We start from the raw sequence: 23,061 nt of genomic DNA, 5'->3' as shown, positions 1-23,061 counted from the left end.
TAGGCCACAGTTCTCAGATTACTGTTAACTTACTCTCCAGAAGCGCTATTTGTAAAACATTTCTAAAATAAGAAAAATTATGACTATCTTTATGTCACCAATAGTCTTTGCAACTTCTAGCTCCTTGAATCAATGATGCTGAAAAATGATGACTTGGAAAGTTTCCAAAGTACTGAAAGATGTTATAATCTGGCCTGTTTATGATCAAGTGATCTTTTCAGCTTTTAGTGGGAAAAATACATCATTGGTAAAAGATAATCTTGTCACACAAAGCAAAAAAAGATGCAATATCAATAGCTTTCCATACAAAAAGAAACCCCCATGCAATGGGCAAAACAAATAAAGTAGTTTGTTCTGTTGTTATTATTGTTGGCAGAAACAAACAGATTTAGGAATTACCTGACTTTAAGGAACAAAATAAAAGAAAAATAAATTCAGTGAATGGAAAAATTAATGGACTGGATGTGGGGCGTTTGTTTTTATAAAAAAAAATATACCCATAGAATTTGAAAATCCTCTTCTGATCTTTACCCCTTTCTTCCTATTCCTTATTTAATGATGAACTAGTCAATTATCAGATTGCTTGCTTTTTCTACCTTCCCCACCCACTCTATTTTTGTTTTCATCCAGTTTTTGATACTGAAATGTTAACAGTACAAAGACAGGGACCAGAGTTTGTGCTTTGCTCTTGAGTTCATTCTATTTAAAACACTTAAAGTACAGTAGGCGGCCTGGAATTTTTTCTATGATAATGAATTTGCACTGTTAAGTACAGATTCCATCTGTTTTAAAACCAGAAAAGTATACTATTTAATAAAGATGAACAATACAGATTTTTTTTGGGGGGGTGGGGAAGGGGAATGCCAAAATCAACTGGGCGTCAAGAAATGACCCTCCAAGCATACATGTGTATAAGGATTGAACACATGTTCAACTTTTGGAATTTAAATGGCCCTTGGGGGCAGTGTTGATTAGTACTTATAGTTGAATAAATTTTCACAGAAACAAAATACTTACAGAAGAGAAATGAAATAAAATAAAAAGTAATTTAAAATACTGTTTGTCTGGTTTAGACTAAGTAAAAAAAATGAAGACAGAGGGAATCAACAAAAAGCAAACAAAAAACAACAACCAGAACCCTGTCAATATACTACTGAATATCACCCTCTTCTAGCACTTTCACGATTTGTAAATGAGCAGGTCATGAGGAGATATGAATCAATTGCTGAAACATGTAGGCAAAGTGTGCCCTTTCCCTCTCCTCATCTCATGTCAGCATCAGGGTGTGATTTTGATCGGTTGGCAGGGGATGAACACCTTTAATGGTCTTTGTTACCTCAGGGGTGGGACTCCACTCCAGCACATGACACACAAATCAAACTGCCATCCTTCACACCTTTTCATATGCATATGGAAAGTGTGCACAGGAAGTGGAACTAAGCCACTTCTGGGTAGCGACTGGCTCTATTGAGGGAGGCTTGGGAAGCTGATTAGCTACCACAGTGCTCATTCTGTGGGGTGAGTTTTCATCTTTACACTAAAAAGCAACAGAGGGTCCTGTGGCACCTTTGCGACTAACAGAAGTACTGGGAGCATAAGCTTTCGTGGGTCAGAACCTCACTTCTTCAGATGCATCTTTACACTGTGAACAGTCAACTTGTGATGAGTGTACTCACATTCCCCTCTTTATTTGTTCTGAGTTGCCTTTTGGGGTCCCAGGTATATTGTGGGCCTGGTCTTTTTGGAGTGGGGAAGGGACTTACCCATTGGACTAGACTGGCCAACGTCTGGCGGGTTTTTTATCTTCCACATAGCAGCCTAGAGGTTGCTCATTAGTCAGAAGTAAGTTAGCAGGATGCTAAAATTAAAAATAAAATAGTGTTGTACTGTGTGGATAATGTCCAATTCAGGGAGTCTATCATGAGCTAGCTCTTGGGGTAAACCCAAGCACAGTACCCAGGAGGCCACTGGCAGCAACCCAGTGTAGTGTCAGGGTGGCAACTGACTTAAGTCTCATGCAGACTAATGCACTGCTGTCTGTCTCTTTGTCCCCTACACCAGAGAAAGGTTCTTGTCACTTAAATTAATAAAGTTGCAGCTTGCTCCTTGAAAGCAATTCCTTATGTCTGAATCATTTCCTAGGTGTCCAAACCAAAAATACTGATTCTTTAAAGAGTGATATCAGAGACTCTTTGAGCTCATGGCACATACTATTAAGAGAGCCAGCAAGGTAAGTAGCCTCCTTACTAGAGAACTGTGGAAAAGATTCCCTGACACATCCCCATGCGTGCACCTGTGTAAGGGCTAACATGATCTGGCCTAAACAGGCCTATGGCTGATACTTTCAAAGCTGTTCTAATGGGAACTGGGCATCCAAGTTCCTTAGGCAGCTTTGAAAATCTCAATCTGTACCTGTAGGATGATGCAACTGTATCAACAAAGGCTTTGAAACGCAACAAATAGATGAAAAGATAAAACATGTTGTCAGTAATCTAGAGATACCACTTTTCTTTGAATTTCCTTTGACCACTTAATAAAAAGTTAGGTTTCCTGAGTATGCCCTCGATAGACAATGTCAGAATGGTCCTAATGTTGCACCTTTGAGTATTCAAATTTGACAGTGGCAAAGAAAGGCCTCCTGGTATTTCTATGCTACCAAATATGAACTAAGTGCTTTAGCTTTCTGACCTGCTTCACAGCATCAACCCTTCTATTTTAGATGGAAACTAAAGCAGTAATGTAGCTTTGAGTAAGCTAATGTGTGGATAGACAGATCTAATATTTTTATGGAAGATTTATTTTTCCATTCTTCTGATAGTGTCGAGCAAAGATTTTAGGAAGTGAATAAAGATAGGGAATGCTCTTATTCCTGTTACTGGTTCTGCCCCTCTGTTTCCAGGAGAAATATGTTACACAACCAAACTATAATGATCTGAAAACTATTGGCCTGATTATCCACTCACACCAGTGTAATATAGTTGTAAATGGAGGGGAGAATCAGGAAGCGTGTCTCTGGAGAAATAGAAGGGATGACATCAGTATTAACCTACAGTTCAACAAAGAATTCATACTTCAAGCTGATCCATTTTATATCTTTGTGTGTTCTTGTTTCTGCCATCTTGCTGCCTGGCAGTGATATGCACCCACTACATGAAGGCAGGGCCGGTGCAAGGACGTTTCACGCCCTAGGCACCATGTGCCCTCCCCCCTCCCTGGGCCCGGCAGCTCCCCCCCCCCTGCCCTGGGCGCCTCCCCTGTGGCAGCTCCCCCCAGCTGTTTGGCGCCGCAAGCCTGGGAGGGAGAGCAGCAGAGCGGGGCGGCGTGCTCAGGGGAGGAGGCGGAGCAGAGGTGAGCTGGGGCGGGGAGTTCCCCTGCGTGACGCCCCACCATTACTTGCTGCAGGTGGCCATCCCCGCACCCCCCTGCCCCAGCTCCCTCTGCCTAAATGCTGACGACGACCAGTGAGGCCGAAGATCTGGCTGCCGTGGTCGCCGCCGAAGAAAATGCCGCCCCCCCCCAAATGCTAGTGCCCCGGCCCTGCATAAAGGATCTAGTTTTGCTTCACACTGCGGAGTCACAAGTTAACTGATTAGAATCTGCAGGAGTTTGTACCTTTTCAAATGAACAATAACGCTCAGATTGAACCACTGAGTTTCCCTTGGCTTCCATGACAAATTCAAGCTCTATATCCTCACCTATGAGGCTTTCACTACACATTTTTTCTCCCATTTTCTTTTGCTGCCTCTCACATTACTTTAACCCTCCCTTCAAGCCAGACTTTCACTTTGACTCATTCCCATCTTTGTGCTCTCTTCTATGTGGACTACTATGCTTGGTATCCCTCCCTTGTTGGGCAAACATCCTTCCTCTCCACAGTCAAATTTGCATTTGAATGAATTCTGTAAAATTCCACAAAGTCACACTACATTGCTTATGTCTACACATTCCAGACATTCACACACTGGGTTCTGATGGATTTTATGCCCAGTTGCCAGTCATATAGCCACTACTTATAGCTTGGGAAAGTGCAAAACAAGTTCAAGGCAGATAAAATACCTGGAAACTGACACTGTGTCTTTAGAAAATTTAAGATAATAAGTGCTGCAAGTCCAGCCAGTCTTGAGTGCTTTAATACAGAAACTATCGATTGTTTTCATAAATGTAAAACATCCAGACACTTGCCAATAGGCACCAACATAAATTTCTAAATAAACAATAAACAAACAATAAAGATTTTTGCCTTGGGATGCTATAGACCACATTTTCAAACTAGCAAATTTTGCATGGGCAGCCTTTGAAATAGAGAAAAGCCTCAATCTGCATATGTAACTTAGATAATTGTGCATCTAATTACTTGATTTGCATGTGCAAGAGTGCCCACCAAAAAAAATAAAAAGTGCAATTTAGAGCCATGATTGGAAAGAAAAAAAGAGGCTCTTTATCTCTCACAGTACTTTATGCTAGAAGAAAGACCAGGGAATGAAAAGCTGAAACTACTCCAGAAATGGGAGAAATTGAACTGCTATCTGACTAGAGCTTGCACAGTAAAATATGTGATTTGAAAACTCTGACACACACACACACACACTCACACACACACATACATACAAAGCTCTGCCGTAGCTTGGTTTAGGATGAATTTGGCAGTTCACTTTTATCTAAAGATACTGGGCTAAATTCATCCCTGGTGAAATTCCATCACTTTCAAAGTGGTGACATCCTTCACTTAGATATGATTAAAAGTTCACAGAAATGTTTTTAGATTGAATTGAATGAAGTTATGTCAAGGATGAATTTGGTCCATATAGTTTTCAAAAATAATGTCATGTAGTTGCATTCACAATCATAAAGAATTTCTAACGTACCCTTTAGAAACAAATATGCCATGCTACAGAGCCTCAAAATTATTAGAATCCATGGTGAATGACAGGAGAGTGAACATGTACCAAAATTAGGGATGGGGGAAACAGAAATATATTAATAATACCAAGCACTTATATGAGAGCATTTATAGCATTTTACATTTTCAAAGTTAAGTGTAAACATGAAATAACATAAGCAAAAACTTTCTACCCTCCATTTATAGGAGTCAAACCCAACCTGTGACCCTGAATAGTTCAAGAAAAACAAGGATCTTTTCTATTCTGTCTCAAAATACTTCAAAATACAATAATAAAATAAAACTCTTTCCTATTACTACCCTAAATTAAGAATAACAATAAAAACTTTTTAAAAGCATTGAACACTAAGCTAGAGGTAACAGGCCAACAACTGTTGGGAACTGCAGGCGATTTCCTATTATGATAAAATATCCTTACTATTGTGAAAGCTCTTTGGTCCACTCCTACAAAGTGCAGAGTGCCCACACCCTTCATTGGGTGAAATCCTGGTCCTGTCAGAATCAGTGGGAGTTTTCTCATTGATGTCTATAAAGCCAAGACTCCAGTGGCACTGCAAGGCTCTCAGAACCTCACAGGATAAGGCTCAACTATACTCTTAGGGGCTGAGGGCAGATATAGAGAAGCTCAGTCCTGCAGGCTGGTAAGCTATGCTAAAAAAAGTGTGGAAATTCAAAATGCTAGAGTTCAGTGCTTAGCAGGGTCGGCCTTAGACCAAATGGTGCCCCAGGCAAGGAGCATCTTCAGTACCCCCCCTCCCATTTGTTAAACTTTTGAATACTTATTTTTATTGCATTTGTAGCCCATTTAATTANCCTTAGACCAAATGGTGCCCCAGGCAAGGAGCATCTTCAGCACCCCCCCTCCCATTTGTTAAACTTTTGAATACTTATTTTTATTGCATTTGTAGCCCATTTCATGACTTTGATGCATGATTTGCATGCATGATTTATCCCTGTCATATAAGACTGACTGACTACCCCCCCCCCCCCCCCCCACACCTTTATAACCAGCGAGGGCATGGCTGACAACATTCTAGCAGGTTTAAGGAAAATGTAGTTCTCAGAAAGTCTGGAAGGTTCCATGAGATTCTACAAAGGTCCAAACAATTCTAGGACGTTGGTGAAAAATGAATCCACATACGGAATACCTGAAACGTTTTACTTCAAACATTCTATTTTCCATTTTGTCGCTAACAAAAACAGCACCCCGAGCCCAGCGCATCTCTAAGCCCAGCACCCTACACAGTTGCCTGCCCCCAAATCTAGCCCTGATGCTCAGGGCCTGAGCAGAGAGGATTCAGCACAGTGTGAAGAAACATGTACAGTGCTCAGCAATGTGAGGAAAATTCTATGCCAGCAATGCACCAAGCACTGGGGAACAGGAGAAAAGTAGGCATGATGGGTCCAAAATAGGATTTAGCCTGATTATAGCTGCTTAAGTGTAATCCAGCGGCCTCAAAATGCATGTGTGCAGGCCATTTTCATGATTTTCAGTAACTCCTACTGCGAACCAGGAGATACAGCTTAGCTCAATAACACAGAAATGTGTCTGAGGATTCTTTAACAACAATATCTCAGCCACCTGCTCATTGCCCCAATGTAGATGTGGGACACAGTGTTCTTCATGAACTGTTAGCCAGCAGCATTCACTCCCCTCAACGTATTTTGCCCTATTGGATTGTAAGCAGCAGAGGGAGTGCTCAGCAGTCCGAGCTGTTAACTCACAACCCTCTCCTACAACTCTGTAGGACAAAACCACTTTCTGCAAGGTCAAGAAGAAGGATTCCAAGTCTACTTGTTGCTTAGCTCCCCAAACTAGAGTTCCAGGAAGCCATCTCTTCAGCACAACTTTGCAGAGTGTGAACATCATCTGATTCCTTAAAAACATGTTGCTGTTCTAACAACAGTCTTTTGGCAATTTTGTTCAACGAAAGCAATCAAAAGAAGGAAGAGTTATAGCAGCTTAGAATTTAGAACTGGTTAATTTAATAATACACCTCTTTTGGAATCCTTAATATATTTTAATGTATGAGATTTTACTTCATACTTGAGGTGCTTTATTTTAGCTCAGTTTCCCATACATTGCCTGGAGACTCATTGTCAGTGATGTTTATCAATTCCTTTATATAATGGTGATGCTGTATGCTTAACCCTTGCCAAGAACAATAAAGTGTTCAACACTGTGAGTGGCTTTGGGATGTGTTTGTTTACTAGCTGCCTATACTGGCTTCCACACCTGTAACATGTTATCTATTGATGGATGCAGGATTGGTTTGGATAATATTTGTGAAAAAAACAATACAATTTTAATATCAAATTTAATTTGAATATTGACTGTATTATGGTTCTCATTTGCTCATTTTACTGTTCATCATCCCATATTTTGTAGGGTGAAATTCTGATCCCATTGAAGTCAATAGCAAACCTCCCATTGACTTCAATGGAACCAGAATTTATTCCCAGTTCTTATGTTTCTGTTTTTCTTCTTTTTCAGCACCTGTGTTTTATGTATTCCTCTGATCTTTCTTTGTTTCGTGATTTTTTTAATTCTTGCACTACTTCTTCCAGCTTTTGTTTCACATTCAATATTCAGTTTACTTTCACTCTTCCTTTTTTATCCCTTTGCTTACTCTGTTTCTCTGATTTCCATGTTTACCTCATTCTTGTCATTTTGTTTAATTTCTTCTTTTCTTTCTGTCATTTTCTCTTTCATTCTCCTTCTCATCTCCCTTCTCCCTACTACTTTTCCCTTTTTTTCTGTGGTTTATTTTTCTTTCTTGTCTCCTAACCCTACCTACTTCTTTGGTGGTTTGTTGTATCTCTCCACCTTTCCTATCATTCCCCAAAATGCAACTCATCATTCTGTGCCATTATTGTATGGCAGATTCTGAAATATTGTCATCTGAGACAGTTATGTACTAAACAAAATATTACTAGGGTGAAGGAATCACTTACCCTGATTGACAACAAATCGTAACTTCTGTATTGTTGCCAGATTGCCGCTAACTCTGTATATTCCATCAACATCCAAACCTAAAAAAGAAAAACATATTTCATATTGTCTCATGTGAGTATTTTATTTAAGATGACAGTCAATAAAACATAAATGTCCTAACAAATATGGGGAAGAATAGTACAGTGAACTACTAGATAATAAACCACCTGCCAAAGACCAGAATTATATGATACCTCCTGCCCGATTAAAGCAACACAGAGAAACAAAATTGTAGGTTAACTCAATTGAACCCCAAATACTTTATTATAATGTTGTAGTAATTCTCTCACAGGTTTACAGTAAAGGTAGAGATATTTCAATTAGCTCGGAAAAGCATAAGAATCAACTTGTGTTTTCATGTACAAATACCCTCTACAAGATGTAAAATCAAAGTTGTGTAAGTGTATATTAACTACTTATACTAGATGGGCTAACGGAACTTCGCCGGTAGAGACACAGACTTTTTGAGCTGAAGGTTGTGAATTGCATTTCTGGTAATGCATGTATTCAGTGAGATTATTGCCATGCAACCATGACATGTAAGACTATGTATGCATGTTAGAGAGATGTTTATGTTATTTACAAAGTGTTTTACTATGGCTCTGTTTTGTACCAAGTTGATTGAGTTTGATATCCCATCTCCTAGAACTGGAAGGGACCTTGAAAGGTCATTGAGACCAGCCCCCTGCCTTCACTAGCAGGACCAAGTACTGATTTTGCCCCAGATCCCCAAGTGGCCCCCTCAAGGATTGAACTCACAACCCTGGGTTTAGCAGGCCAATGCTCAAACCACTGAGATGATTTAATGCCTTGGAGGTTTTATTGCAAATAATGAAGAGTGTTTTCAAGGACATCTTGGGAGTCTCATTTTACCCTTAAATCTGATCAGGTATCATCTTTTGGAGGAAACTATCTCCTACAACAGAGTCTGCTGATATACCCTTTTAAAATTAAAAAAGCCACTCTTAAACTTACATCCCAATGCACATTGTGGGAACATGCTAAAGCATACAAGAACCCACCTCTCCATTCCCGTGGGAACTGCCAATCTCATGAGAACAGAGGAAGAAATCTGCATGCTTCAAAATTTAAAACACTAAACTGCATAGTGCCACTTGAAATGTAAAAGTCGCAGATCAGCATGATGCAGAAGGTATTTACTGGAGACCCAATGCTCCATAATGGAGTTGTAGAAGCTATTAGTCACTTGGAACCCAAATCTTACCCAAATTGTTTTATAAGAAGGCTGACATTTTCTGCAGAAAAAGCCTAAATTAATTAGCATGTGGTACAGCCCAAGACAGGCTCAGCATTCCTCCTATGTAGTAAACTAAATTCTGCTTTGAAAGCTATCTTTTGAAAGTAAAAAAAAAACAAAAACAGCTCATATTACAACGTATAACTTATATACTACACTGCAGGATGAACTGAAATTCAGATGCGATTTGAAATTAAAAAATAACAGGTCAACAAGACGCAGAGGAGCGATTATGGGGAATCCTACTGCTGCCAAATGGAGAACGGTCAGCTTGTTTACTCCAGAAAATATGAGTGTATTTTAGGCCTGGGCCCTTGAAACTGAGATTTTGGGGAGAAATGTCCCCACAGAGGTCACTAGCAAAACTCCTATTGGCTTCAAAGGCGGCCGAATTTCACACTTGAGATTGCAAATGGATAACAGGTCATTGGGCCTCGGTCCCGTTCAAAAAGACTTATCTATGCATGTAAGAAATGAGTAAGTGAGAATGGTGGAAAGGAAGAAGTGCTCTGCTGATGCCTTCTGTGTGTTGAGGGAAATTGGGTAGTAGTGTTGGTAAGAATCTTTAACTGATTTTTCTCAAACTTCCAAAAGATTTGACTATGGTTTGTTTAGAAAGGCAGAAAAAGTTTTCAGGGGTTGGCAGCAGTACTCATCCCATCATTTAATATTTAACATCATAAATATTGTCACAGCAACAAACTGTATGTACATATTTGATATTACTAACCATATATTACTATAATATTAATAATAATCATACAAGCATACTAAGAATGCCAAAGGTAAAATGACATAACCTTCAAAATCCTTCATATTTTTCAAGCCTTGCCCACATATAAACTCACACTCATTGTAGACATTCTGAACCCGTCTCTATCTCCAAAGTTCCTTATACATTGATACACAAATTCAATGTATTTTTGAGAACTGAAGTATAACAGGCATATTGTGACAGAGATTTCCTAAGCAAAACGAGATCTGTCTGAAGGTGTTCCAGTTATATCAGTCTCGTACAACTGAATTTTTATTATTTCTGAAAGGTGCTTTGGGATGCTTTATATCCAGATTACATATTGATTTGATAATTGAAGGTTACTCTCATGCTCCCTATTCAGTAAGGGGCATAACCTTTGGTAACTTAACTGACTTGAGTTGCTTACATGTTTGTTTGTTTGTTTGTTTTAAATATTGCTGCAGACACATCTTGCTTCAGTTTATCTTGAACAATTTATTTGAAAAATAAATAATAATTCCATAATATATATCGGTTATCTATGCCTTTTATCAGTCCATTTCATTGTCTACCCTTCATCAGTGGGAGCTCTGCAATCTAATACTGAAAATGATGATTCATGTCAGGAAGATCTCCTTTGGTTATAGAGGGCTAAAGAGAAAGTTTATCTAAGAGAAATCAAAAAGGATTCGGTAATCAAGAACACTTGGAAACTATCCATGTACAGGATACATGACATACGAACAAATGGAAGTTACTAAAATGTTTAAGTAATGCAACTCAACAATCTCACTCTCTTCTTGGAAGTGGGGGAGTAAGACAAACAGAGTAGTTAGTCCCCAGTTTAAGAATGTGGAACTCTTGTGGTCATAGATTGAGAATTGCATCACACTAAATTGCGTAGTGAGTTGATCTAAACCAGAATGTAAAGGAAAAAAACAAAGAAACATTAACTTCCATTTGAATCTAGCATGACTCAGTTCTCAAGCCTTCTGGATATGGAATAAGAGCATGTGAAAGCCACATATAGAGCTCTGTATGTGATGATAATCTCTCACATTAGCAGCACCGGTTTGGAAGAGCTTAGCCCCCTTGGTATCATGCTATTTAAATTATCTGAATCAAGTGAAAATGACAACCTCTGTAGTGAACTGGAGGATATTACATCTTGCAAAATGATCTGGAACATAGATGTAAATTATTATTGTTATAAATTTACTTGGGTCCAGAAAGTAGGTCTGATTAGCATTTCATTTGGACACAAAATATGGCAGACAGAGAAAAACCTGAGACTATTACACCAATTATAGTGTTCGGATGTCATCAACTTTCTGCTCCGAGAACTTTAAAGGTTAAACTAAACCAAACCAATGTAAATTGATGTATTTGGACATCCTTTTCATTCCCACATTATCCTAGCTGGATTGGAAACTACTTATTTTGGAAATCCAATTAGGCCAAGTGCAATTTTTTTTTAAAGAGAATGTTCTTGTGTTCTGATTCTGTGAAGAAGTTTTCAAAGAAAATCACTTTTAAGGGCACCTTTATCAAGAATAAAAACATCACTGCTCTGCTGTCAGTGTTTCTTCACGGCAGGCTATAAATACTTAGGGAACAAGATGAAACAAAAGTATTTTCAAAGTGTCCTATCTGGTGCTGGCATTAAAGTGTCCTGGTAAAGAACAATTCAGAAAAAAAATATTAATTGTATTAAAGTCAGACTATTTGTTCATCATGTGCTGACTTTCTTTTGTTTTGAAATGGTGTTTATCATTGAGAAAAATAAGTGGTCTTTTTCCCAGAGGGTAACAAGTATTTTTTAAAGAAGCTTAGAATAGGATGGGCACACCATTAGGTATTATCCGACCAAATAGTGGTCAAAACTCAGTGGAAAGAATGCAGCTGTCCCAAGCTATTCCCACCATAAATCTTATAAGCTTTCCAGAAAAAAAAAATTGGATAAGGTCTGACTCCAGAGTTTACTCATTTAGCTACCAGAATATGGACAGAGTATAACAATGCTCTTGTTAAAAAACAGTTATATGTTATAGGTTAGGATACACTGGTATTAGTAAAGGGCAAATCTAAAAGGGAACAGAATACAAGTTGGAGTCAGATACATAAACATCATCAAAGTTATATGAACTACTTTGTATAAGTGAGTTGGTGGGATCATGATAACAGGAGAGCATTACCCTGGGAGTTGTGGCCCATCACTGCTCTGGAGCAGTACAGGGAAAGTTTCCTGTTCATTTTGGACTTGAAGAGATCCCACTAGTGTGTTCTCTACTGAGTGAATATTTCGCTCAGGACTTAGTTGTGTATTTCCCATTCATGGTCTGCAGAGAAGTGCCTGCTTTGGTTGTCCACTAGAGAGTTCTAAACACCTGGTAGGTATGTGGCTTGGATAGTGAAGTAGTTTCTAATGCACCAGTTCCGAAGCCTGACTGCTTCCAGGCAGAGGGGAAAGGATCTTGTTCTACCCTGTTTATCTAAAAGACAGTAGTGATATTATCTAACATTATTTGGATAAGTTGTATGAGTGGGAGCATCGACCTGCAGGCCAGGTGGACCACTCTCACTTCCAGCAGGTTGATTTGCAGCCTCTCCTTCCATGGGATCCAAAAGCCATATATGGTGTGGTCATTGAAGTGGTCACCCCATCCCAGAAGGAATGTTATGGTGACACTAGGGGTTGGAGTGTTGAAGCGTACTCCCAATCCCACTCGTTATGGGTTCAACCACCATGTGAGAGAAGCAATGACCTTGGTAGGAACAGTCACTTCGCTGTTCATGTGGCTCCTGTCTGCTGTGTAAACAGACCGAAGCCAGGCCTGTCAGCAGGGTAGAGGAAGTGTGGTGAATGATGTCACATAAGTACATGAGATCATGTGGCCTAGTAGAGAAAGGTGTACTTTGACTATAATTTTTGGTTTGCGAGTAACCTGTGTCCTCAGATTGCTCATTGATTGAAATCTTTCTGTGGCGAGGAAAGGTCTTGCTGAAATTGAGTCCAGTGTTGCTTTGATAAAATTTATCATTCATGTGGGGCTCAAAATGGATTTTTCTTTGTTCACATTGATACCCTACACTGTTAAAAGATGGAGCAGGAACAAAGTTGCTGAGCTGACCTTGTGGTTGGAACAACCTTTAGGAGCTAGTCATCCAAGTATGGGAAGACTGTGTAGCCATGACATCTCATTATGGCTACCACCATATAGAAAACCTTTGTGAATACCCTGGATGTTGTTGCCAATCCAAAGGGAAGGACTCTGAACTGGCCATGTTCCTGACCTACCAGGAACTGAGGAAACTTTCTGTGGGGAAGATGAGTATCTACATGACCCTATTTGGACACAGACTGGCTAACCTAGTGAGGAGGGCTTTAAACTAAGTTCGATGGGGACAGGTGAGCAAAGCCCACAGGTAAGTGGGGAACATGGAGACCTGGGAGATGGGTCGGAAACGAGAGGGAGTATGGGCTATATTGTCAGAGAGAAAGGAGGGTCAGGACAAAACTGGGAGGAAAGATCAAACCAGTATCTTAGATGCCTATATACAAATACGAGAAGTATGGGTAATAAGCAGGAAGAACTAGAAGTGCTAATAAATAAATACAACTATGACATTGTTGACATCAATGAAACTTGGTGGGATAATACACGATTGGAATGTTGGTGTGGATGGGTACAGCTTGTTCAGGAAGGATAGACAGGGGAAAAAGGGAGGAGGTGTTGCCTCATATATTAAAAATGTACACACTTGGACTGAGGTAGAGATGGACATAGGAGATGGAAGTGTTGAGAGTCTCTGGGTTAGGCTAAAAGGGGTAAAAACCAAGGGTGATGTCATGCTAGGAGTCTACTACAGGCCAACTAACCAGGTGGAAGAGGTGGATGAGGCTTTTTTTAAACAACTAACAAAATCATCCAAAGCCTAAGATTTGGTGGTGATGGGGGACTTCAACTATCCGGATATATGTTGGGAAAATAACACAGTGGGGCACAGACTATCCAACAAATTCTTGGACTGCATTGCAGACAACTTTTTATTTCAGAAGGTTGAAAAAGCTACTGGGGGGAAGCTGTTCTAGACTTGATTTTAACAAATAGGGAGGAACTCGTCGAGAATTTGAAAGTAGAAGGCAGCTTGGGTGAAAGTGATCATGAAATCATAGAGGTTGCAATTCTAAGGAAGGGTAGAAGGGAGAACAGCAAAATAGAGACAATGGATTTCAGGAAGGCAGATTTTGGTAAGCTCAGAGCACTGATAGGTAAGGTCCCATGGGAATCAAGACTGAGGGGCAAAACAACTGAGGAGAATTGGCAGTTTTTCAAAGGGACACTATTAAGGGCCCAAAAGCAAGCTATTCCGCTGGTTAGGAAAGATAGAAAATGTGGCAAAAGACCACCTTGGCTTAACCACGAGATCTTGCATGATCTAAAAAATAAAAAGGAGTCATATAAAAAATGGAAACCAGGACAGATTACAAAGGATGAATATAAGCAAACAACACAGAAATGCAGAGGCAAGATTAGAAAGGCAAAGGCAAAGAATGTGCTCAAACTTTTCAAGAAAGATGTGGAGAAATTGGAAAGGGTCCAGAGAAGAGCAACAAGAATGATTAAAGGTCTTGAGAACATGACCTATGAAGGAAGGCTGAAAGAATTGGGTTTATTTAGTTTGGAAAAGAGAAGACTGAGAGGGGACATGATAGCAGTTTTCAGGTATCTAAAAGGGTGTCATAAGGAGGAGGGAGAAAACTTGTTCACCTTAGCCTCTAAGGAAAGAACAAGAAGCAATGGGCTTAAACTGCAGCAAGGGAGGTCTAGGTTGGACATTAGGAAAAAGTTCCTAACTGTCAGGGTGGTTAAACACTGGAATAAATTGCCTAAGGAGGTTGTGGAATCTCCATCTCTGGAGATATTTAAGAGTAGGTTAGATAAATGTCTATCAGGTATGGTCTAGACAGTATTTGGTCCTGCCATGCGGGCAGGGGACTGGACTCGATGACCTCTCGAGGTCCCTTCCAGTCCTAGAATCTATGAATCTATGAAAATAGGCATCCTTCATGTTGAGCGCCACGAACCACATTTTCTTCTGTAAGCAGGGGAATATTGATTATAGTGTAACCATCCTGAATTTTGACTTTTGAATAAAGATGTTCAGTTGTTGAATTTCAAATTCTACATTTTCCTGAGCTTCCCTACTTCATAGCAGCCTTCTGATTCTCTGTATAGGACCAAACTGACCAGGGACTCTTTCTGCAAGGGGACTTTCTTGGGGAGTGGAGTGGTCATACTGTTTTACAGCCCCTTTGTGCCTGCATAGGGCTATCTTATAGGCCCAATCCTATAGCTGACACCGATCATGCATGCTTCAGGAAAATTTCACATTAAAAAATATAAAACAAAAAAAAACCCCCAACCAAACAAAAAACCAACAACCCCAAATAACCCAACAACAACTGGCCATCCAGGCATCCCAAAGGTTGATCTCGGTGTGAGGGTTTGGTGAAACACTTCAGGAAATGAGACAAGCCTTTGTCACTCTGCTTGAAAGACATACAAGTGTGGAACGTGATTTTGTATTTTATCAATGACGTGATCAGAGAGATATAGAAGCATTCCAACATGAAGAGAGAGTCAGATTTTCCTTGCAGTGATAAATAAAAGGTGCAACAAAAGGAGATGGAAATCTGATTGAGAACTCTTTGTATTTTAGACACTGGAGAAATTGTTCCAAAACTTTGACTTATCCACGACGGAAAACTCAGGTGTCTGGATCTGGATTTTAATCGTTTTTAGCTTGTGCCTTCTCTCTTCCCACCATGCACACACAGCACATATACTTTTGAAACATTTAATAAACTTTGAACTTTTGAAAGCTTTCACTTTCTGGTTCTAGATAATTCTCTCTTCTCTTCTCTTCTCTTCTCTTCTCTTCTCTTCTCTTCTCTTCTCTTCTCTTCTCTTTATAGACTCCTTGCTCACTATCAACAGTGCCAGCCAAATCTCTTACTTCATGTTTAAAAATCAAGGTAGGGAACCCAATAAATGAACATCCTCGAATGGGAATGATTGCAACACCTGAATTAAGTAATGAAGAGTTTGTATGCAATCTATACCATTTCAATAATCTTGTCAATATTCTTTTCCTTTGAACTGATGTATTTTTGTGTTTCAGTCCATAAAAGTGTCGTGTAATTTACTTTGTTCCTTTTCATATCACTTGGTGGCAGATTGTTTACTTAGACATATTTGTACAATGGAATAAGATCAACAACAGTACAAAATCTGAGTGCTATTTAACTAGTACTCAGCTCATCATCATACAGCATTACAGTTAAATACCTAAATCAAGTTTGCTTAATCTTCCCCTCAATTGTATAGCACTGTTTTTAATGTCCAAGAAGTTTGTCGTTTTAGTACAGGAACAGCAAGACTTATTCAGAAGGTTCACTGTGACAAACAAGAAAACTAAACTTTGAAGATATTTGTTTAGAATGTGTCATCAAAGTTACATCAAGCATGCAGTATGTTGACTGTAAAAATGCAGTTGCCACTAATACATATTCTTGCCATCTTTTTATCCTCCTTTTTTTTGTAGCTAAACAAAGTGACCTCATTGTTTTCCACTGCATTTTCTCTTAAACATTGGCTGGGATGATTGAGATTGAGGAATGTGGGAAAATAGATTCCCAAGCCACGTCCATCCCCTTTAATTCTGAGCTGTAATTTTTGGCTTGGCTTGAATCACAGTCATCACATTTCATTCTGAATCTCTCTGTAAAGTGATCTTTCTTAAACATTTCTTTCACTCATCATGGGATCAGAAACAAAGCCATTCTAGTCTTTCAGTGAAACACTTACAAACGTCTTTTTACAGAGGAATCACAGGAGCTGAATTTCCTTTAAAAATGTTTGAAAGAAAGGAGGTTTTCATTGCCTGATTGTCCTCTTTGTGAATCTTGTCATCTGTATGCCATGAGCTACAGCTATTTTAATCTGTTTTTGTTTGCAATCCATTTGGTGTCCGCCCAAGAAAATGCAGGTGATTCTAATTAACTTACTGCTGAAGATGTGGAAAAATCTCAATTGTGTTACAGAAAATTATACACTTAAAACCTTCCCTCTATTATTTATAATGTCTTATTAATGAAAATGATTGCATGAATATATTTACCACCTGATTCATCTTTGTTCACTTTTTAAATCAACAAGGTTTATGACAAAGGGAAAAAACTACCAAACACAGACCTCGTGTACACATGCCAGCTCTTTGATTTAACTGGAACGGCATTTTAAAAAATAACATTACTCTACTTTATGGAACACAATTTAATATCTGAAATAACTACAACCCAGTTTTCCCCCTTAAAACCTTTTAAAATGCTCTAAAGACCAAATTTTGCCCTTAAAATATAAGTGCTCAATTGGAAGATTTTGTCTATCTCTGAATGCTTCCTAGAGAACTTCCATTCTCCTCTCTTTTGCTGGATCTGGTTGTGGGCACTGTTAATATCGTTGAAGTTTAGGCTAGCCAGGCCCAATGTGGCTAGTGTTTAATCCATATGGCTAAGCATGGACAAAGTACTTCAGTTTATGGCATGTGCCTCATTAGCTGTCCAATCCAAACCAAACGCGTGTCCAGGAGTTAAAGTAGAGATGACAGCACTGGAGCACCAGTTCCATCTCCTTCACAAGACAGCTACATCTCCACCTCCTCCTCATAGGAAACAACAGCACCTAGTCAAATATGAAAAAGACACGATCTACAGTGTTAGGATCCAGACAATTGTTTAGAATGATAATTGCCATAGGAATAACCCAGTAGCAAAATCTTTCTCCCATCCACAAACAAAATTAAATCAACTCAACTAGCAAGTAATTCGAAGCTGCCCAGTCTATCCCAACGCCCATCCTACCCATACACTCAGACCTCCCCAAGAGCCCTAGCAAGCGGCTGGTCTGTGCAGCACATGCTAAAAGTCAACAGATCTAGGCTATTCCACACCAAGAGAAGACATATGTTCCAAAGTTGAGGGAGTCCTGACAGCGAGTGCCCTGCTACCATTTCCTTCTCTTTTACACAGCCCCTCTGAGCTGAACTTGAACACCTCTGGTAATTGCTATTCTGGCAGTACAGCACCCCGGGTATGAAAACTGATTTTTCAGGTAGGCAAGTCCCAGGCCTTTTAGGGTTTTATAGGTAAAAAATTAAAATTTGTGTGAAAACCAATAGGTAGCCAATAGAGATTCCAAAGAATGGGCACCATGTATTTCCTGTCAGATACAATGATTATTCAGCAGGTTACTGCTTTCTACCAGCTACTGTTTCTGCTCGTGTGCCCCCATATAGCACACATTGCAGTAGTGTAATATTGATGTGCTAATGGTGTGGATAATAATCTGAAGTCCACAAGAAAAGTCTGTATCAGAAAAAAGGTTGCCACCACTCGCCAGGTGCAGATGGAAACAGGCAACTTGGCTATTTCTAAGAGATGATCACAAAAGAGTAGCTGGGAATCTAATGAATGGGGGTGGGGAGAAGGGAGAAAGGGTATATCTATGACCAAGAAATATGTACAACATTTCCATTTCTTATATCCCAGCTGTGCCTGTTAACTTCTCAAAACATGTACAGTCGAGGAATAAAGCGTACTTGGCTGATATTTATTGCAATATGCTTTATACAAAATTTCTATCTGTATCTGTTCTGTCACACATTATGTCCTCAAAGAGTTAAGTAACATGAAAAATACAGGCTCAAGATTATATCTGTCATGGATGAAAATACTACATTTATGACTCAATGTAATCCATTCATTAGTTTATGGACCCAAGCCCTCCAGGGAGTATCACAACTCCACATGATATCCTTGAGTGGTATATTTTGCCTTTGGATCTCTGGTTTAGCTGAAAGAAGTTTAAAAACACATGTAGCCTGACAACTCCCTACTGGCTACACAACTGAGGAGGGTCAAGAGCATAAACTATTCCAGCAAAAGCCAGCTGTAACTTATGCTCACTAGACTGGCTCAGGATCAGTCTGTTTCAGACAGTAGCATACAAAGAATTTATGCACTTTGCTAAATCCTCCTACTTTCATTAAACCATGCCCCATTTGGGGATCCATCATCATAAACATTAGGCCTGCATTTTCTGAGCAACAGCAGCATAATAATGAATGCTGTACTTGGGGGGTCTAAACTCTTAACTCAGGGCTATACACTGCCCTGAATAAGTCTCATTAATTTCAGTGGGGGCTGTGGGTGCAAACTGAAGGGCAGATATAGCTCTTTAGGTACCCCAATTCCTCTTACTGATAGTAGAAATAATCTAGTCCACAATAGGGACAAATCCTGACCCTGTCTTTAACAACAGGAATCAAGTTAACTCCTTACTGCTGTGTATGCTGTCTCGTCACCAGGCTGACCAATGCTGCTGCTGATGATTTGGCTCTGATTTGATGAAGGTGGAAGCACTCTGCCGTTGGGTGTCATGAATCTGCTTGAGCAAGGGTTGGTAGGGAGCTTATATTCCCTGGATTTTGGTACCCCCATTCCCAACTCTTGGCCCACAGAGGTTACTGCAGAAGAACAGTGACTGGAACTATGTTATATCTAGGATATGAGAGTCACTAGGAAGATCTCTGACTTCCCTATCTTTGGGCTGCTTGGGAATGCGTGAAAAATCCAGTTAGGTCCACTCCTCTTTTCTCCATCTGACACTGCCATTTCGGATATGTCCCTGGGGAATGGTGTTCCTTTAAGGAATTTTCAGATGCCCCACAGTTATCTGGAAGGAAACCATCTTTGACTTCAGGGATGGGTACTGTGTACTGTACACCATGGGTACACCTCTGACATCATTTTCCAGTACTGCAGGCTGGGAGAGAGACTATAACTCTGCCACTGGGTATAGAATCTTAAGTGGCCACCTGATGGGATTCAAATAGCCTTTCACATCCAAGGAGCTGTGTTTGGCCCATACAGTGAGAAAAGAACAGACCATCACAGTTAATTCCAAATGTTGTAGTTTGTGAGAAAAACTATAATGGCAGAACTGGGCCCTTAAAATGGAGATTTAGGACCTGTTTTTTTTTCAAAAGATGCTTACCCTCAATTTCCATATTTCACACAATATGAAATGAGGGCATAATTTTGCATATATAAATATGTGTCTGATTTTTAAGTACATTAAAGTAGTTAGATGTCTATATAGGAGTATTTATATTCTTTCACAATTGTGTTTGCAAAATGGAAGAGCTGTTTTAAAAGTCAGGCCCTTAAATCTAAGCACTGTTGTCAGATAAATGTGAGTGCAACAGTATGTACCTTGTAAAAATCAGCTACAATGTGTGGGTGAGCAAGACTTGGCCCTCATTTTACAAAATATGCAGACATATACTACTCCTGGGGGAATTCTGCACCACTGCGCAATGCAGAATGTTGCAGAAATTAATGTGCGTGCGGAATTTCCTTTCTCCTACAGAAATGGGTTGCAGAGCTGCTGGCCGCTACTAGGGGCTGCTGGACCCAGCAGAACCCAGCTCTCACATAGAATACAAGGCTGGGGGGAGGGAGAAGAGGATGGAGCTAGAGGGTTCCTGTCAGCTGCAGTTCCCAGCATGCCCTGAACGAAGGAGAGGGCAGCACACAGGAAACTCTGTGCTAGCCTGGGACCAAGCTTCAGGCTGTTTCTGCCTCTGGATCCCTGGGGAGGAAAGTGCGCAGGTATCTGGGCAAAGGGGGACCCTGTGGCTGGGCTCGGGTGGTGGGGGACAAGAAAGTTTAGGTATATTGGCTGGGGAGACCCCCACGGCTGGGCTCTCGAAGGATGGGTTGTGAGTATCTGACCCCCTGGCTGGGCTCTGGGAGGTGGAAGGAGGCAGAGAAACAGGATCGGGGTTGTCATAGGGGTTTCTTTAACTCTCTACTCCTGCGGGAATTGTTTTGTGCGTCTTTATTGTTACAGGCATTCTTGGTGACAGGTATTTTGAAATAAATTACCAAAATAATTAAAACTGGCGTGATTATGTAGTGTTATTTTGACAAATAAAATCTGCAGAATTTTAAAATATTGTATGCAGAATTTTTCATTTTTTTGGCACAGAATGCCCCCAGGAGTAATATACATCAACATATCTAGTTCTTAGAATTGTATGTCTGGCTATTATATAAACGTGATGACAAACAAGGGTACATATTCATATGTTATATTTATTTACTATACAGGGCTAGTATATCTAGTATACATTGTGTATATTGTAGTGGTGACAAAGATCATACTTTTTTTAACCCTTGTAAGTTATTTAGTCTCATCTTGAGCTTGAACATCCCAACTGATACCCAGATTATATGTCTAATATCAGTTTTTAACTTTGCTTTAATTGGCATGTTATATTATTTTAATGTGTGCCCACATTATAAAATTCTGGATGTATAAAGTGATAAATATATATATTAAAATTCTTAAATAAAAATCTTCTCATGGCTTATTTTCCATCCAATTCTGATCCCTCACCTTGCCTGGAGCAAGTATAACACTTGGTTACATTAAAAAGTGATATTTGGATAGTAATAAGATAATATGAAAACATATACATTTTAATACAATGGGGGAGTTGCTTTTGTATCTACCAAAAGTTTACTTCCTCTCCCTGTGTGTAGGATTTGCAGCTATTAGCACTGTCTTTCCTCTCATTGCCAACTTCCTCCACTGCTCTAATCACTCCAAGTCACTTGGCAATTTGGTTCTGTCTTCCTGTGTTTGCCACTCCTATAATTTTGGCCAAAATTGTTTGTGGATGAATTTCCACCAAAGAAACACATGTTAAAAGACACTGAACAAAGTCACAAATGCCTATACAAACTTTTAGAGAGTCCTGAATTTGGATACAAATATCAGAAAGTGCTTCTGTTTGGAAACTGGCAGACAGCTTCACTGTTTTGACAGAAGGAACTCCGCGGACCATTGGAAATGTATTCCAGGCCGCAGTTTGAGAAGCACTATTACACTGTATTACATTAAAATAACATATACTTTAGATTAGGAATTGCTCTGGTACTATATGTCAAAACAGGGTGTTTTTGAGTATTACAACAGTTTTAAACAGAACAAATCACCTTCCACGCATACCATATTCAGATACAAAAACATTTAAGTTGAAACACAAATAGTGTAACTGCAACACAATAGAGACATGAAGCAAACAGTGACTTTTGAGAAGAAATAGTCTACCTGCCTCCTTTATATACAGCAATGTGCACTGAATATTTGTTATCTGATTTGGAAGTAAAATAAATGCAGGAAATATTGCGCAACAATGTCAAATTATAGTAAGAGTCAGAGTGGAATTACAGGTATAATTTTTAATTGGATCATCCCCTTTGCTTATGCAAGTATTGAAGACCCTATTCAGGTTCAATTCCTCTTTGGGTCATGGAATGAAGTAGAAGCATGTAGAAGAGTGGCCATTCTGAGCTCAGCTGGAATTTTGCTAAGGCTCACAGAGAAGGAGTTCTGCAGTGTTTTAGGGGACTTGTGCAGCAGAAGGTGGCATAAAGTATTTTTCATGCACTATCCCCTCTCCAGTGGAGGTTTCAGAATACATTTAGCTATCATTACTTGATAATGTCTCCTTTGGAGCTATCTAATGTTGCTGAAAACGTTCCTACACAATCGTCCCTTGAAATCAATGTCATTTTCAGTATTTCAATATACATTTAATGCCTGGCGTAACATGTAAATGCTTAGTAAGAACGATTATGAACAATTTCTGGTGTGCAAGTTCTGGACTCCAGGTCTGAATCTGATGGGATATACACCAGTTCCATGACTTGATAGCTTCGGTGCACAGGGAAAGGGATTTTGCTCCTCTCTGTTTGTTCATAAAGAACATGCAAGTCACATTAAAAGAACAGGAGTACTTGTGGCACCTTAGAGACTAACAAATTTATTAGAGCATAAGCTTTCGTGGACTACAGCCCACTTCTTCGGAGTACTTGTGGCACCTTAGAGACTAACAAATTTATTAGAGCATAAGCTTTCGTGGACTACAGCCCACTTCTTCGGTATGCATCCGAAGAAGTGGGCTGTAGTCCACGAAAGCTTATGCTCTAATAAATTTGTTAGTCTCTAAGGTGCCACAAGTACTCCTGTTCTTTT

General features: G+C 39.6%; 1 protein-coding gene across 1 annotated transcript in view; it reads right to left on the bottom strand.

The window, feature by feature from the left end:
• Positions 1 to 23,061, bottom strand: part of ARHGAP15 (Rho GTPase activating protein 15) — a 398,066-nt gene that overhangs the window by 98,215 nt on the left and 276,790 nt on the right. Inside the window, exon 11 of the mRNA XM_034786034.1 lies at positions 7,856 to 7,933. Within this exon, the coding sequence (XP_034641925.1) occupies positions 7,856 to 7,933 (78 nt within the window). The remainder of the gene's footprint in view (positions 1 to 7,855; positions 7,934 to 23,061) is intronic.

The sequence above is a fragment of the Trachemys scripta genome, chromosome 11 (genome assembly GCF_013100865.1).
Source record: "Trachemys scripta elegans isolate TJP31775 chromosome 11, CAS_Tse_1.0, whole genome shotgun sequence".
In the NCBI taxonomy this organism is placed as follows: Eukaryota; Metazoa; Chordata; order Testudines; family Emydidae; genus Trachemys; species Trachemys scripta.
This window is presented reverse-complemented; position numbering and strand designations above follow the sequence as displayed.